Here is a 13,925-nt window from a genome sequence, read left to right on the forward strand (position 1 = left end):
TAGAAGATTCCACACCTACCTAATTTTAGTCCCTTCTGCCGAAAACTGTTCAGGGTACTGGTCAAAGATCAGAAGCACTGAAGGAGAAAACCCTGGCATTTACTGAGGTCACCAGAAAAGGGTGCGGGGACTGGGAGGCTGGGTGTTCTGGTAAGGTTAGACTTGACTATGGGAGCAGACTGGGAGGCTTGAGTAGTGAGGCGGAGGACCTGCTGAGCCGTACAATATGTTGATTCAATTAAAGCATGATGAGCCTGTTTTAACTGGAACAGCCGTGCATCAATCTCCTTATGCAGAGACTGTTAAGATGAGTCTCCTGAATCCAAGTGGGCTGAGTCCATGCTGGCCAGTTCATTATGTTATGACAACTAGCCCAAGAGAACAGGGATTTAAAGAGCACTACATGAATTCAGGAGATAAGACTGTTTTATTAAGGTATAGGGATAATGGGAAGCAGGCTCAACAGATTCATCCGGACTGGGCAGACTGAACAGCTGGAGGAGTACTAGGGGTGAGGCAGGGGAAGAACCAAGGGATACAGATGGGCAGTCACAGGGCTGCATCCAGCAGGCAGCACTAATACCCCAGGAAGGTGCAGGAGAGAAGGTGGAGGGTATAGCACAGGCTGACTGCTGTGGGAAGCAGAGACACAGTAGAGGGAGTGGGCTGGTGATGGCAAGACTCACAGAAGACGCTTGTGTCTGGCAAGGCAGACTCCACAGGGGAGGCAGAGGGCTGAAGATGGCAGGACTTACTGAGGCACGAGCCACTGACATGGCAGAGCTCTCAGGGCAGGCAGAGGACTGGAGGTAGCAGGCGGCAGACACTCACCCTCGATGAGGCAGGATCAACAGGAGAAGCCAAGAGCTGGAAACGACAGGATTCATCAAGGCAGGAGCCGCTGATATGGCAGATCTTTCAAAGCAAGCAGAGGACTGGAGGTGGCAGATGGCAGATGTTCACCCTCAATGAGACAGGTAACAGGTAATCTAACAACAAGAGCACTGGCGAAGCACAGGATCTGGAAAATGTACAACTAGCAGCTGATAGCCTTTGGTGATGCAGAAACAACAAACCAACGACAAGGCACACCAACACCTGGCTTAAGTAGCACCAGGCAGATTGGAAACAGCTGTGTGTGCCGTGCCTGGTTCGGCTGATTAGTGGGCGGAGGTGCCAGCCGGGCATGTAACAGAAATGACTATTGAGATTGGTGTCAAATGACCTTTTTATCACAGGCCTGGTGTATCAGGCTTGAGTTATAGTATGGTGTATATGTGAGTGATCATATGCATTTTGACAGTTGCTTCTCAGCAGGTGTTAACTACAGTGGCTCACGACAATGTGTTCCTGCTCAGCAGCAAAACAGTAACAATCTACAATCCTCAGCCAAACCATGCAGATGTGGTGTGTGGTCATACAGGTGTCTGGGTTTTTTTTTTAAGTATTGCTGGGTTTAATATTTGGTACTGTGCTATACTTTGGGAGCTTCAGAGTAAGTAAATGTTTCTGTGTTTTGGAGTTTTTTTTACATCTTATTTTTCCTAGATTCATCCAATGCCAGGCACAATGCTTCTTTATCCCATCTATATGACAGCTCTTTCTCCTTTTAATATTGTCCCTTGACAACTGATGCCCCAAATTATTTTTATGAAGGATTATCCAATTCTCCTCTGACTGTAGATACTTGTTGACTTAATGGGTTGTACTTTCAACATGTACTGTAGGACACTTAAAACATTCACATCTTACTCAAGAAAATGTGTTAATGAACAAAGTTGTAATGTTTAAACTTTAGAATTTTGTTTGGCTATTTGTTGAAGAGTGATAGGGAGAGCAGGAACACTGGTTTTGTTTCACTGTTATGGTTTGTGGACTTGCTTCCTGTTTTCGTGCTTTTATTTTGTTTAGATTTCCTGTGTTGTGTCACGTCACCTGCCCCAGTTTTACCCCAGTTCACACTGTATATTGATTCCACCTGCTGCTCGTTCCAGCCCATATATTCTCCTTCTTTCCCTTAGTCACTTGCTGGTTCATTCCGTTCCCCGTACTCAGTTTCTGCTTTGTAAGTTTGAATCTGTCTCACGTTTGTTCCTGTCCTGGCTTTGTTTGGTTTGTTCCTTTGTGTTTTGGATTTTTGCCTGTCAGCAATTCTTTGGTTAGTTTCTCCAGTTTGATTTTAGTTTCTTACCCGGCTCCCTGACCAACTGTTTAGTTTAGCTGTTTGGTATTCTTTGTTTCTCTTTGTCAGGTTGAGCCCTTGTATTTTTTTCCCCTTTAGTCTCATCCTATATTATTTATTAAAATTCTACTTGTACCTTCCCTTGGCTTGTGTGTCTGCATTTTGGGTCCTTCTTCTCGAGCCTTGTCCTGACATTGACAGAATTATTGAATTATATTTCATGTAATGGTTTATATAATTTATGATACTTGATTTCCTGTGATTGTGGTGTGAAAATAGCCCATACCAACTGATTAAATAAATCTTTCAGGTGAAACATTCATTTAATGATTAATTCATTATCAATCATTACTATGGCTGCTGTTTGACTGACTTTAAACATCACATACGACTCTGGATAGCATGTTTTGCAGTTGCCATATATAATGACACTACACTTAGTTTATTATTGGACAAAGTGCAGTGACATGTGGCAGTTACAGCCAGGTGTGGCATTTACAGCCAGGTGTGACACCCACAGCTTTCTTCCTTCTCTCTCTCTGTCTCACGTGCACGCACACACACACATACATACACACACACACGACTTACCCTAACCTTCATTTACAAGGTCCATACATAGACTTGTATTCATTTCCAGGAGACTTACCCTAACCTTCACTTGAACCACTACTTGCCTAACCTTAACCCTTACCCTAACACTTACCAGCCTCTGGTCCCCACAAGTGACTCTCAGTCCCCACAAAGCAGTGTTCTGTCCCCACAAGTATATATAAACAAGGCTACACACAGTCTGTTAACTCATTCACCCATTGGTTCTTGTCCTCTGATCACTTAGTTGACCTTTCATCCTTTCTTATCTGTTACACTCCATTTCACTCTTCACTGCTCTTTGTCTTTTCCTAACTTGGTGTGAATACTGAAGTTGAGTGGCTACTGTATTTCACCTACTACACATTATAAACTGGTAGGTCTCAGTACTTAACTTTTGATTAAGTAACCATAGTTTTTGCTCTTGTGCTAAAATGTATGGACTTTGAAAAGTACTTCACTCTGTCAATCACTTGATACTTTAAGCTTCTTTTAACCACCTGGGTCCTAAGTGTGTCTGTTAGTTAAGAGAAAGATTGTGTTTATTTACTGTTCAAACATCTGAACATGACAGAATGACCAGTACAATGGGCTAATGTTTAGTAGTGCGCAGTCATGCTTATTCCGTGAGTATAGCTCAGAAGACATGCTGCTGATAAGGAGTTGGGTGGTAGTGTCAAAGTGTAGTGTGGTCTCTATGATTTCTCAGTATTGAGATGGCAGGAGAGCTGAATGAGTGGAGTTGCTAATTTAACTCTGAGCCTGATGGACAGAACCCAATTACCCTGAGAGAGTGGGAGGTGGGCAAGAGACAGGGGAGCATAGAGACACCCACCCTCTTTCTTTTTCTTTCTATTAGCCTGGCAGTTTTCACTGTAGCTGCAGATGATTTCTGGGCATTAAGCTCCTGTTGACAGAATCCTGTTTATCAAGTCCCACACATATACAGTGAAGACACACACACACACACACACACACACACAGAGGCATAGCCTCACATCACCCACTTAAGCCTGTTGGCAGAGCCACATTTACGTACGTCCAATTTACTGCTTTTCCTCCTTCCCTCCAGTCTGTCTCTCCTCTGTTGTGGCTTCATATTGCTGTCTAAATCCAGACACAGTGAGCCATGTTCACATCCTACTCTGCTGCTACTTTTAGCTCCTGCGCTGATTCCAGGTCAAACCGCCACTACACTGTTCACAATGGCTTTTGATGGTGCTGCTCTTTCTGTGTGTGTATGAGGTAAGGAATTTATACAGCAGAAGCTAGACATGGACTTTTTTTTAAAAGAAATTAGCTTGTTCTACCCATCAGATACTGTACCGTGGCTTAGATGTACTGTAGAACTCTCCCCGAGTCTCAGTTCAAACAGCCATATGTCTGGAGCCTCAGTCGTCTGGAGAATGGCGCTGCAGCAGTTTCTTATTTTCAACCTCAGAGTCTTGTTTCTTGCTCATTCTTACCAGTGCACTAGGGGCTGTTTTTGTTTGCAGTGGTTGGATGAGTTGAACATGAGCAATTTTAACTGACAGAATCACAACTCTGAATCAGTTTCATTACACAGTATAACACCAATGAAATATGTCTTTGCATTCTTTTGTGTAGTTGTCAAATAAAACCTGAAATTTTCTGAGTTACAACAGTGAAGGGGGTTCTAAACTGCCTCTTTTCTGGTCCAAATCAAGGATTAACAGACTGTCTTTCTTAAACTCAAGCTCCAGATGCTGCCTGAAAGGCTTCACAGCTAGAAGGAGAAGAATGTATTCACAGAACAAAAAAGAGAAGAGAGGGACAGAGGGGGAACATGTTCAGGGTTAGAGCTGGATCTGCTCAAACGCCATTCTTTCTCTCCCTTTTTACCCCTTGCTCATTATCTTACTCACCCATACTATGTCCCATCACCCCTCACTTTTTTTCCACTCTGTTCGTTTCACTTCCCTCTAACCCCTCTCTCTTCACACTCACTCTCTCTCTATCCATTTGGTGGAACAGTGCTGCTGATAATGCCTGTAATTGGAGTGACTCACACTTTTCCAGTGTGTTTGGACCAGATAAAGAATATTGTCAGCATTTTGCCGACATGGCCTCTGCTGGCAGAATTAAATGGACTCTGTTCTGTTCTGTCTGCAGCAAATTAAATGCCTCTCAATTCATCTGTTCTCGCCCAAGGCTTACAGGGGCCTCCTATTCACACAGAAACGCTGTGGAGAGGGGGAGGAAGAGAATAAGAGATTTCCTTCTCCCCAAGAAGCACCAGTCTTTTGGTTTTGTTCAAGTCTGCATTCAGTCACTGTTAGATGGAAACGAGAGGGAAGGAGAGGTCACTACTGATAGTTTAAGGAGAGGTGAAGAGCAGCTCAGAAGGTAGTCAGATTCATTATGCAGCATGTCAGCTTGCAGCTGTCTCCTGCTGTCTTTGTACTTCAGCATTTCCATGTAAGAAAGGAGCTTGTCTACACTTGTGTGTGTGTGTGTGTGTGTGTGCGTGCGCGCTTTCATGTGTTCATATGACAGGGTTGGGTCTGAGTGTTTTTGGCTGCTGTGGTAGTTGCTGCCAGTTAGCACTTCAGAATAATTTAACAGCAGATGGGCAAAGAAGGGACAGAATGTTGGGGCCAAGAGGGACCCACCAGGCACTGGACAGGGCCCAAGAAAGGCAACTAGTGTAGTACTAGTGTTAAAGAGAAATTGCAGTGTAATGTGACATGGGTCTTATCAGTTTTACCCATCTTTTTTCTTATTAGTAATAACAGAGATGGAGCCACCAAGTCAGTTGCTGAGAGACAAGAATGTAGTGGCATTGTTGAAACGAGGCAGCTGATCAGACTGGTTTTTAAAGCCCAAACATATTTGGAAAATTAAAAGAAACAAATGGTACAATTCTTACCCAAACTGTACTTTGTAATCACCCATCAGTGCATCTACTGTAGTTCTCTTAGTGGGTTTATATTTGTTATATGGTTGTTGCAAGATCTCAGATTACAGCAAGTAATATAGTGAGCGTATTGATATTACAAATAGGTGTGGTCACTAAAACCACAAAAAATAAGACCAAGAAGTGTCCTTTAATCGATCAAACGTCAGATGACATCTGGTATAGGACTTCTGTGAAAATGAACATGACTGGTGCTTTTAAAGAATTATTACATAATTGAAGATGGAAGTTGAGAAGTGGGATTGTTCTTCTGTATCCTTACTATGAGACATTACTGACAGGAAGTAGGTGGTGTACAGCAGGTCTCTTCAGTCTGTTACCATGGGCAACATCTACTCAAGGCCCCGATCAGAAACGAGCTCATTCTCATGCCTGCTGAGAACCTGCTGGCTTTCGCCTGCCAAGAGTAAACACAGCCTAACTGAAGCAAACCTCTTTCTTCCTGTCTTTCTCCCCCAGCTCTCTGTGCGTGTGTGTAGGATGTTGTGTCAGGGCTAAAGCCCATCCCTCTCCCATGAGCCTGTGTGCCCACACACCTGGCGCCTCCACGCATACACCTGGCGCCCACACACGCACAGCTGGCACTAACGCTGTGAACTGGACCCTCTGAGCCCAGCAGATCCCAGCGGAGTGGAGTCTAGCCCAGTTGGAGCCTGAGGATGTCAACAGAGGCAGAGCTACAGCCAACGGTCAGGCCCAGCAGCGTCAGACGGGACTCCAAGAGGAAAGGTATGAGCACTATGGAACACTAGGAAGGGATTGCTAGTCTTCCTTAATTAGTCATGGAAATGAGACAGGTGTAAATTCAGTGCCTTGTAGCATACTGTAATTCCATACTGTAGTTGTAATGCAGCAACATAATATTCATCAAGTCAATATCAATAATGTAATTACTGAAAAAAAAACAAAGTGTTACACTGAAAAAGGTGTTGAGATTACAATAATTCAATTTTTACTCAGGTTGTACGCTCAGCACTGGTTGCACACTGATATACTGCGCATAAACACACTTTCTACTCTTTTCTCATTATTAGTTACATTTTGATTTGCTGTTGATGGTGGATGTGGGTTTGTAGACAAAATGCAGGGCTGCTGTTGATCATAGCTAATTAACAGGTGCCAGGGTATTACAGTACAGTAGGTTGATACCAAACAGGTGCAGGGTTGTCACTGGTGAGAAGCAAACAGATGCAGGTGTGAAAAGCTCCGGAGGCAGGTAGCTAGCAGGTGTATGAGATCAGGCCTGGGTGGTCTCAGATCAGAGGTGAATCCATGGGCCAGGCTGGCAGCCATCACACAGCTGCTCGACGCCACCTGCCCGACTACGAGGGTGACACCTAGCTTTCTCCGAATAAGCTTCTGATTGATGTAGTAAAAACTCTGGATACCTTTGGGGAATGACACTAAATGGATGCCCACAACCACACAGAGGCACACATGTAGACACTATCACCTGCAGCAAATGCCTCATTGCACACGGGTGCATTTCAGCCTCCGCAAACATGTGTTGGTTCCCCCCATACAGAGGGTGTGAGGGAAGGCTGGACAGCTCTCGTGTTCTATTTAGAAACAGTATTGTTCTGCTGCAATGGAGATCATATTCATCATTCAGATGGCTCTCCATATTTGGGGAGATGCAGACTCACCCGCACACACACTGAGTCCCTACATAGACTTACACTATATTGCCAAAAGTATTCGTTCGCCTGCCTTCATATGCACATGAACTTACTTACCCTAACCTTAACCAAAGCCGACACTTGCTCTGACTGTAGACCCCATCATTTTTGTAAAATTTGATGAATTAGGCCTTGGAGCCCAGCCTCTGGTCCTCACAAGTGACTTCCAGTCCCCATTAAAGGCTGAGAACCATTATAAAGCCTCATGGGCCGTGCAAGAATAGAAAAATAAGGCCACAGACATACATTCAGATTGGGACTGAAGCCCAGAAGAGCATATGAGAGGAAAGATGAATGGTTTGCATTCAGACTTGAGGGTTTTTAGCTTCTTCAGTCTGCCTTCTTCCCCATCTGTCTCTCTCTCACACACACACAACACATGCATACTATATACATCTCTCTTTTTTTAATGGGCTGTAGAAATTCTTTCACTTCAGACTCATCAAACTGGGTTCACACACAGTGCTCATCTTTCCTCCCATCTCGGGCCTGACAGACACACACAGCGAGGTGATGAAAGTCAAATGCAATCATATACCACACATAAGCAACAAAAATGCTCTGGGAATAGGACACACCTTCTTGTTATTGTGATTCATGTGTATGACCCAAAACCACTGTGTACATACATATGTTTCTGTTCATGGCCGGCCTCCTGCTGCACACTGTCTGTTTGCAGGCAATCAGCTGATCATCAGCTTCACTGCTGTGGGAATCCTTGCAGAGGATCGTCTCTCACTCTTCTAATACCCCCTTCATTGCTTTGACTCCTAAATGACCTTGGATGAGTGAGACAGAGGAGAGACTGATCAAAAAAATAGAGAGACTAATGAGTCAGTGTGTGGCAGTGCTGTTTAATCTCAGGCCTTTGTTTCAGAACACTTCTATGAAGAAGAATATAATGAAAAAGAATACAGGACCGCTGTGTGTAACATGTTGATCACAAACAGTATATGCCTATTTGGCAGTGTGTGTGTGTGTGTGTGTGGTTTCATCTGTGAGTGTAGGGGTCATTCTTCTAAGAACTCTATTTTCTCTACCACAAGGTTTTTATTGAATTACAATGACAAGGTAGAGATAGCCTTTGACCTTTTAGCATTTACATGACCTGAGCTGAATCACTGTGGCTTTCTGCTTCCTCTGACACTGAATTAGTCGTATTGGTCAAGTGTGATTCTGTATAACAGTCTTTATTAATCTTTAATAAACTGAGAAGGATTACATCTCCCCACCTCTCTGCACCACACTGGTTTTCTTTCTCTCCGCTCCTTCCCCACTACTTCTATTTGTACACCTGCAAGCCACAATGTTAATGTAAGTGGCGATTTAGATCAGTGGTTCCAAATCATTTTGGCTTGTGAAACCCTTAGAAAACCAAAGAATGTCTACTCATGACCACTCATCACAGGTTGCACATATCTGTGAGCTGTCAGCTTCTTTTATTTGAACAGGGTTACAGACCTTAATAGAGCCAATGTTTATTTCATGAGGAAAAAATGAAAATTTCAAAGATTTTCTGTAGCAGAATTGCTTTCTCTATTTGTTTAATATTGTGCATCTTCTCCTGTGTATCTTGAGACACCGTGAGGGACCCCAAGCACGTTGGCAACCACTTGTTTAGACTTTCACAAGATGTGGTGTTGTTTGTATAGGGATACAGCCAGAAAGGGTTCTGGCTATTGCAAACTTGAATTTCTTGCAAATAGAAAGCAGAATGCAGTAAGATGTCTGAAGAGGTTTGTTAATGAGTATAACTGCTAGCTTTTTCAAAGAAAACGGTTTGATATACTTATCAATAAAGCATGCAGTTGACAACCTGCCAGGACAAACACATTTATGTGAATGTCAAATTAGAAGATTGAGCCAAATTGGCATTTGTGAAGAGCCCAACAGCTGCAGGCAGCTTTGTTTTCATACAACTTTCACATCAGGACCACCTCAATAATTGAGTACGATGGACCATGGACACCTTACTCTGGGGAATCGCAGACCTGCATTTCACACATTTACCATGCAAGCAAATCATTCTGATGTAACAACACAGGATTTAACAACACAGCATTTTGTCAAATGTAGTGTAATCTATATAATTATGTTATACTTGAGTAGTTACTGCATGCTTATTAAACATATCCTCTGGTTTTGCTTCACCTTGCAGTGTCAGTAGTTTTCTAGTCACAGCAGTGTTAAATTTAACAAGCTGGATGAGAGACAGAGTTTTACTTTACACTACTCTCTACACTATTTAGTTCAGTTGTATAACATAGAAAAATAAGTCTGCAGAAATGATTCACAACTGAAGCAACATGAAGTTTTGCTTCTCCAGTAGCTCTATTCTGACAAAACGAAACAAACGCATGACTAAGGATGGAGCTCAAAATGTGAAATCCCACTGTGCTGATTTTGGCAAATGTCTGTGATGATGGCATCGTGCCTGTATTGTTGTTACAATATGTATGGACATTATCAGGGCTGTGAATATTTGAGGCCAGCTAAATGCTACTACATTGCTACTGTGATTAGTAACCTTGTCTGCTGAAGCAGCCACTTTGGCAGGTAACCAGCAATGATCATTTGGATGATTCTCATTTCAAAATCCCTAATGGTAAACATAGCAAAACTGGATCTGGCCAACAACTGAATATTTCTTCTCTTTTCTATTTGTGGTATTGTGTTCATAACATCATTTCATGTTCAAATAAAACATTCACTGATGCCTGTCTGATGACTGCAAGTTATTATAACTTCCGCTGCTGTCAACACACACAGTCAACTGTCATCACAACTCTGAAAAATCACGACTCCCCCACTGTGGGATTTGGCTGATGATGTGTGGGAGGGTGTTTCAACAGTGGAGCTGGCAGCCAGTGGCATGAAAAGAGTGGTTAAGGGTTATAGCTGTGCAGCTGTTAGCCTTTGTGTGTGTATGTGTGTGTGGGTGTGTGTTTGCTTGTCTCTGGTGTGCGATTAGCAAAAACATTATCTTCTTGGTGTGGATATTATGCACACATCCAGTCTATCTGGCACAATCACCGCATCCATTTATTCTGATATCGTTCCCTGGGGAATCTTAGAGCGCAAACAGCGGTATTTTGAGTGTGTGTGTGTGTGTGTGTGTGTGCCTTCTATGAGAGGTAATCAGATCTGTTCCCTCCAATCAGACAGAGATTGAATTGAATTGGCTGTCTGCTGTTGTGGTTGTCAGTGAAGGGCAATAGTGGATCCAGGGGGATAGAAGACAAAAACGACACTCAGTAGCAGATAGTGACACACACCTTTCCAAACATGGCTTTTCCAAAACTAAAACTATATTTAGAGATAAGTGCCTCTTTCTGTCCTCTCCTGCTATCTGCTCTTCTCTTCCATGAGTATATATATGGAAAATGAGTAATCGCTGTCACCAGTTTGTGAACTCCTCATAGGCATTTATGCATTTTTTTTCCATGCACTCTTTTTCAGCACTATAATAAATCAGGATGGAAGGTAAGAGTGGTGAGATGTGATCAGTCCCATTCCCACGCAGGTATTGTTATCCCTCTGAGCAAACCTTCATCCTCTGTCTGTGCAGCTGCTCCTGTGACACACTCTTCTGCCCTTTTTTTCTGGGTGTTTATCCAAGCTTTCAGTTATGACCACATCAAATTAGCATTCAAAATGCCTGACTCAAAGAGAAAAATATGTATCAGTGAAAGCCTTTTGTTTGTGTACCCTGTGATCCTCTCAGTATGTTCAGCTTAGTTCTCTCCTCCACACTAGTTGGGGTGGCTTTGCCCACCGTATCACTAACGACAGTCTCCATAGCAACTGTTTGCTCCCTGCTCGTAATATGCACAAAAAGAAAAACGTCCCAGTGTCACCCACAGGCTCTGATAGAGGCCAGTACCCTCACCCTACTGTGCTGGTTGAAGGACTTTGCATTGAAAGGGCATTTCCTATTAGTTAGATGTTGGCAGGGTGCTGTTTCTCTTTCAGTTTTTTCACAACACACAAACAGCTGTCTGTGTAGAGCTCACCTAAGACACATCACTGCACACACACATTATAGTGAAACCTGTATTGTAAATGTTTGTCTTCTTAAGCACAGTGTAATTCTATCACTCCCTTCTCATCAGTGTAGGTAATTTAAAGTTGCCCTGCAGAGTTTTTGTGTCTAGTTTTTATGAGGGTTTCTTGTTCTCTTCCACTTGTACATGCAGGTGACATTACACAATCCTGCCAGTGTCGTCACTCTTTAGAACTAAAACAGATACATAACAAAAGGCCAAGAAGAATACTTCTGGCCAATAAACATGGATGCAAACAATGCAGGTTTCAATGCATTCACATATTTGGCTTTGCAAATGTTTTACAAATGTGGGTGCCAATGTATTCAACAGCAGAATACAGGCCATGTATTTTGGTGAGTAACACTGAGTGTTTATAAGAAACAGGACACCTTATTTACTGTAGCAGTTGATTCTGAGAGAGACACAAAATAATCTTTGGAAATACTGTATGTATTGTCCTCTAAGCGTCCGAGCAGCCTGCCTGGTACTGAATACCTGTATGACTGAGAAACTTCTGCTGGTTACTGTAGTATACATGCTACAAATGGACAGACGGCATCCTGTAGTAGTCCCAATCCTGCAGCAATCCCATCCTGCAGTATTAGTGGAGTGTAAGGACAGCATTACTTTGCATCTAAAATGATTGATCTTTGCCAATTATTAAGCTGTTCATTGTGCCACAGATGACAGACCAATAGGCCTGGAAAATGATGCACCTTTCCTTCAGCTAATCCTTCTTTGGAAGTTACAGTAATTCAACAAGACAAGGTGCAACAACAGATTCAGTATTGGTTTGTAGTTCAAAGTTTGTGGCTCTTTCTGTCTGTTAGTCAGTGTCATTATGAGCCATTTAGGGTCGATTAATCTGTTGATTATTTTTACAATCAACTGATTAATCGGATGTATAAAAACATAGAGTTGTATGTCTCCACCATCCAGTCAAATTCATGGGATTGTGAGGTCTGTCAGGTCCGCTCAGCGTGACCTGCCTCTCTTCCGCCTTTCTCTCCTCTGCTCTCTCGACCTGCGGGATCTGCACCTCAGCTGTGTTGCATTTCAGTAATTAGCGACTCGTTTGTCGGTGCGCACAGCTGGGGTGCATCCCGATGATTACCTTCCTCCTTATTTATACCTCTGGCAGATGCTCCGTCATCACCGGAGCATTAACTTGCATACCCCGTAACAGCCTATATTCGTGGTATGTATTGTACGTCATTTTGTTTTCCACGCTGACAGTTCCTGTGCTGTGGATCTCATTTTGTACGTTGCTTACTTGTTTTGTGTTATATGTCTCTAGACGTCCACGCTGAGAGTTCCTGTGCTGTGGATTTCGTTTTTTGTTCGCCAATCCTACTGGTTAGTTTGTCTATTCACCTGTCCGTCCTGATCCTCCCACTCTCCTGGTTTCTACCGTTAGTCTGCTTTACTCACCTGTTCGTCCTGGTCTCCTCCACCATTTCTGCCCTACTTTGCTGTTAGATGTACTTGGACTATGATACGTGTTTTTTTTTTTGTTACTTTGTATCTTCCCTATTAAACCACCTTTTTTACTAGCACCTGGGTTAGCAATTTTGAGTCCTACCTCAGTTCTCCCTCACCCTCCTGGTGAGGGGGACTAAACCCTAACAAGGTCAGTGACCTTGACCTTTGACCACCAAAATCTAATCAGTTCATCCTTGAGTCCAAGTGGACATTTGTGCCAATTTAAAGAAATTCTCTTAAGGTCTTCCTGACATATTATGTTCACAAGAATGGGTCAAGTATGCGGTCCAAGTCACCTCTGACTACTAAAATCTAATCTGTTAATCTTTGAGTCTAAGTGGACAATTGTGCCAAATTTGAAAAACTCGTACTATACAAAGCAGATCCATATTCTTTTAAAGGTAGGGTTGGCAGTTCCTTCCAGAAGCATTTTTTGTTACATTTCTTGAATTTCTGTTTTCATCGCGATGAATAAATTGAATGCAGTGACAACATAAAGAAAAAAATCCATCATGTGTGGCAGCGGCAGGGCTGAAAAAAGCCTGACTAGTAATTTTACTCACTCTGAGCAAAACCACTGGATGGCCTACCTGCCTGTCAACCTAACTTCCTACTTGCACACACGTGCGCTCAATGCACAAGCCAGGAGTCTCCCACAAGGCCAGGCAGGCAGACATGTTACCACTTTTTTTTTTAAGCTAAAACTAGCAAGCTATGGTAGAGAAGGTTCCCACAGAAGCTTTTAGTTGCAAATGGAGACCATGTTTGAGAAAGTTACAACTAAAAAGAAGTTGGATGCTGCAAGAAGTAAAGGCAGAATTAACATCGTGTGGCTTTTGAACAATGGCGACAACTGAGAGAACAAAAGGGGCTGAAAAGTGGGAGGCGACCATGGTGCAATGGGTAGAGCCGTCATCTCCCAACCACAAGGCTGGAGGTTCGAGTCTCGGTGCCGGCAGTCCACATGTCGAAGCGTCCTTGAGCCAGACACTGAACTCCCCCATTGG

The 13,925-nt window shown here is 43.1% G+C and overlaps 1 protein-coding gene across 1 annotated transcript in view; it reads left to right on the forward strand.

Moving 5' to 3' along the window:
- Nucleotides 1-13,925, forward strand: part of dab1a (DAB adaptor protein 1a) — a 99,436-nt gene that overhangs the window by 29,390 nt on the left and 56,121 nt on the right. Inside the window, 1 exon segment of the mRNA XM_020603339.1 lies at nucleotides 6,171-6,440. Coding sequence (XP_020458995.1) covers nucleotides 6,371-6,440 — 70 coding nt within the window. The 5' untranslated portion in view covers nucleotides 6,171-6,370.

This window comes from Monopterus albus, unplaced genomic scaffold (assembly GCF_001952655.1).
Source record: "Monopterus albus unplaced genomic scaffold, M_albus_1.0 scaffold61.1, whole genome shotgun sequence".
Classification (NCBI taxonomy): Eukaryota; Metazoa; Chordata; class Actinopteri; order Synbranchiformes; family Synbranchidae; genus Monopterus; species Monopterus albus.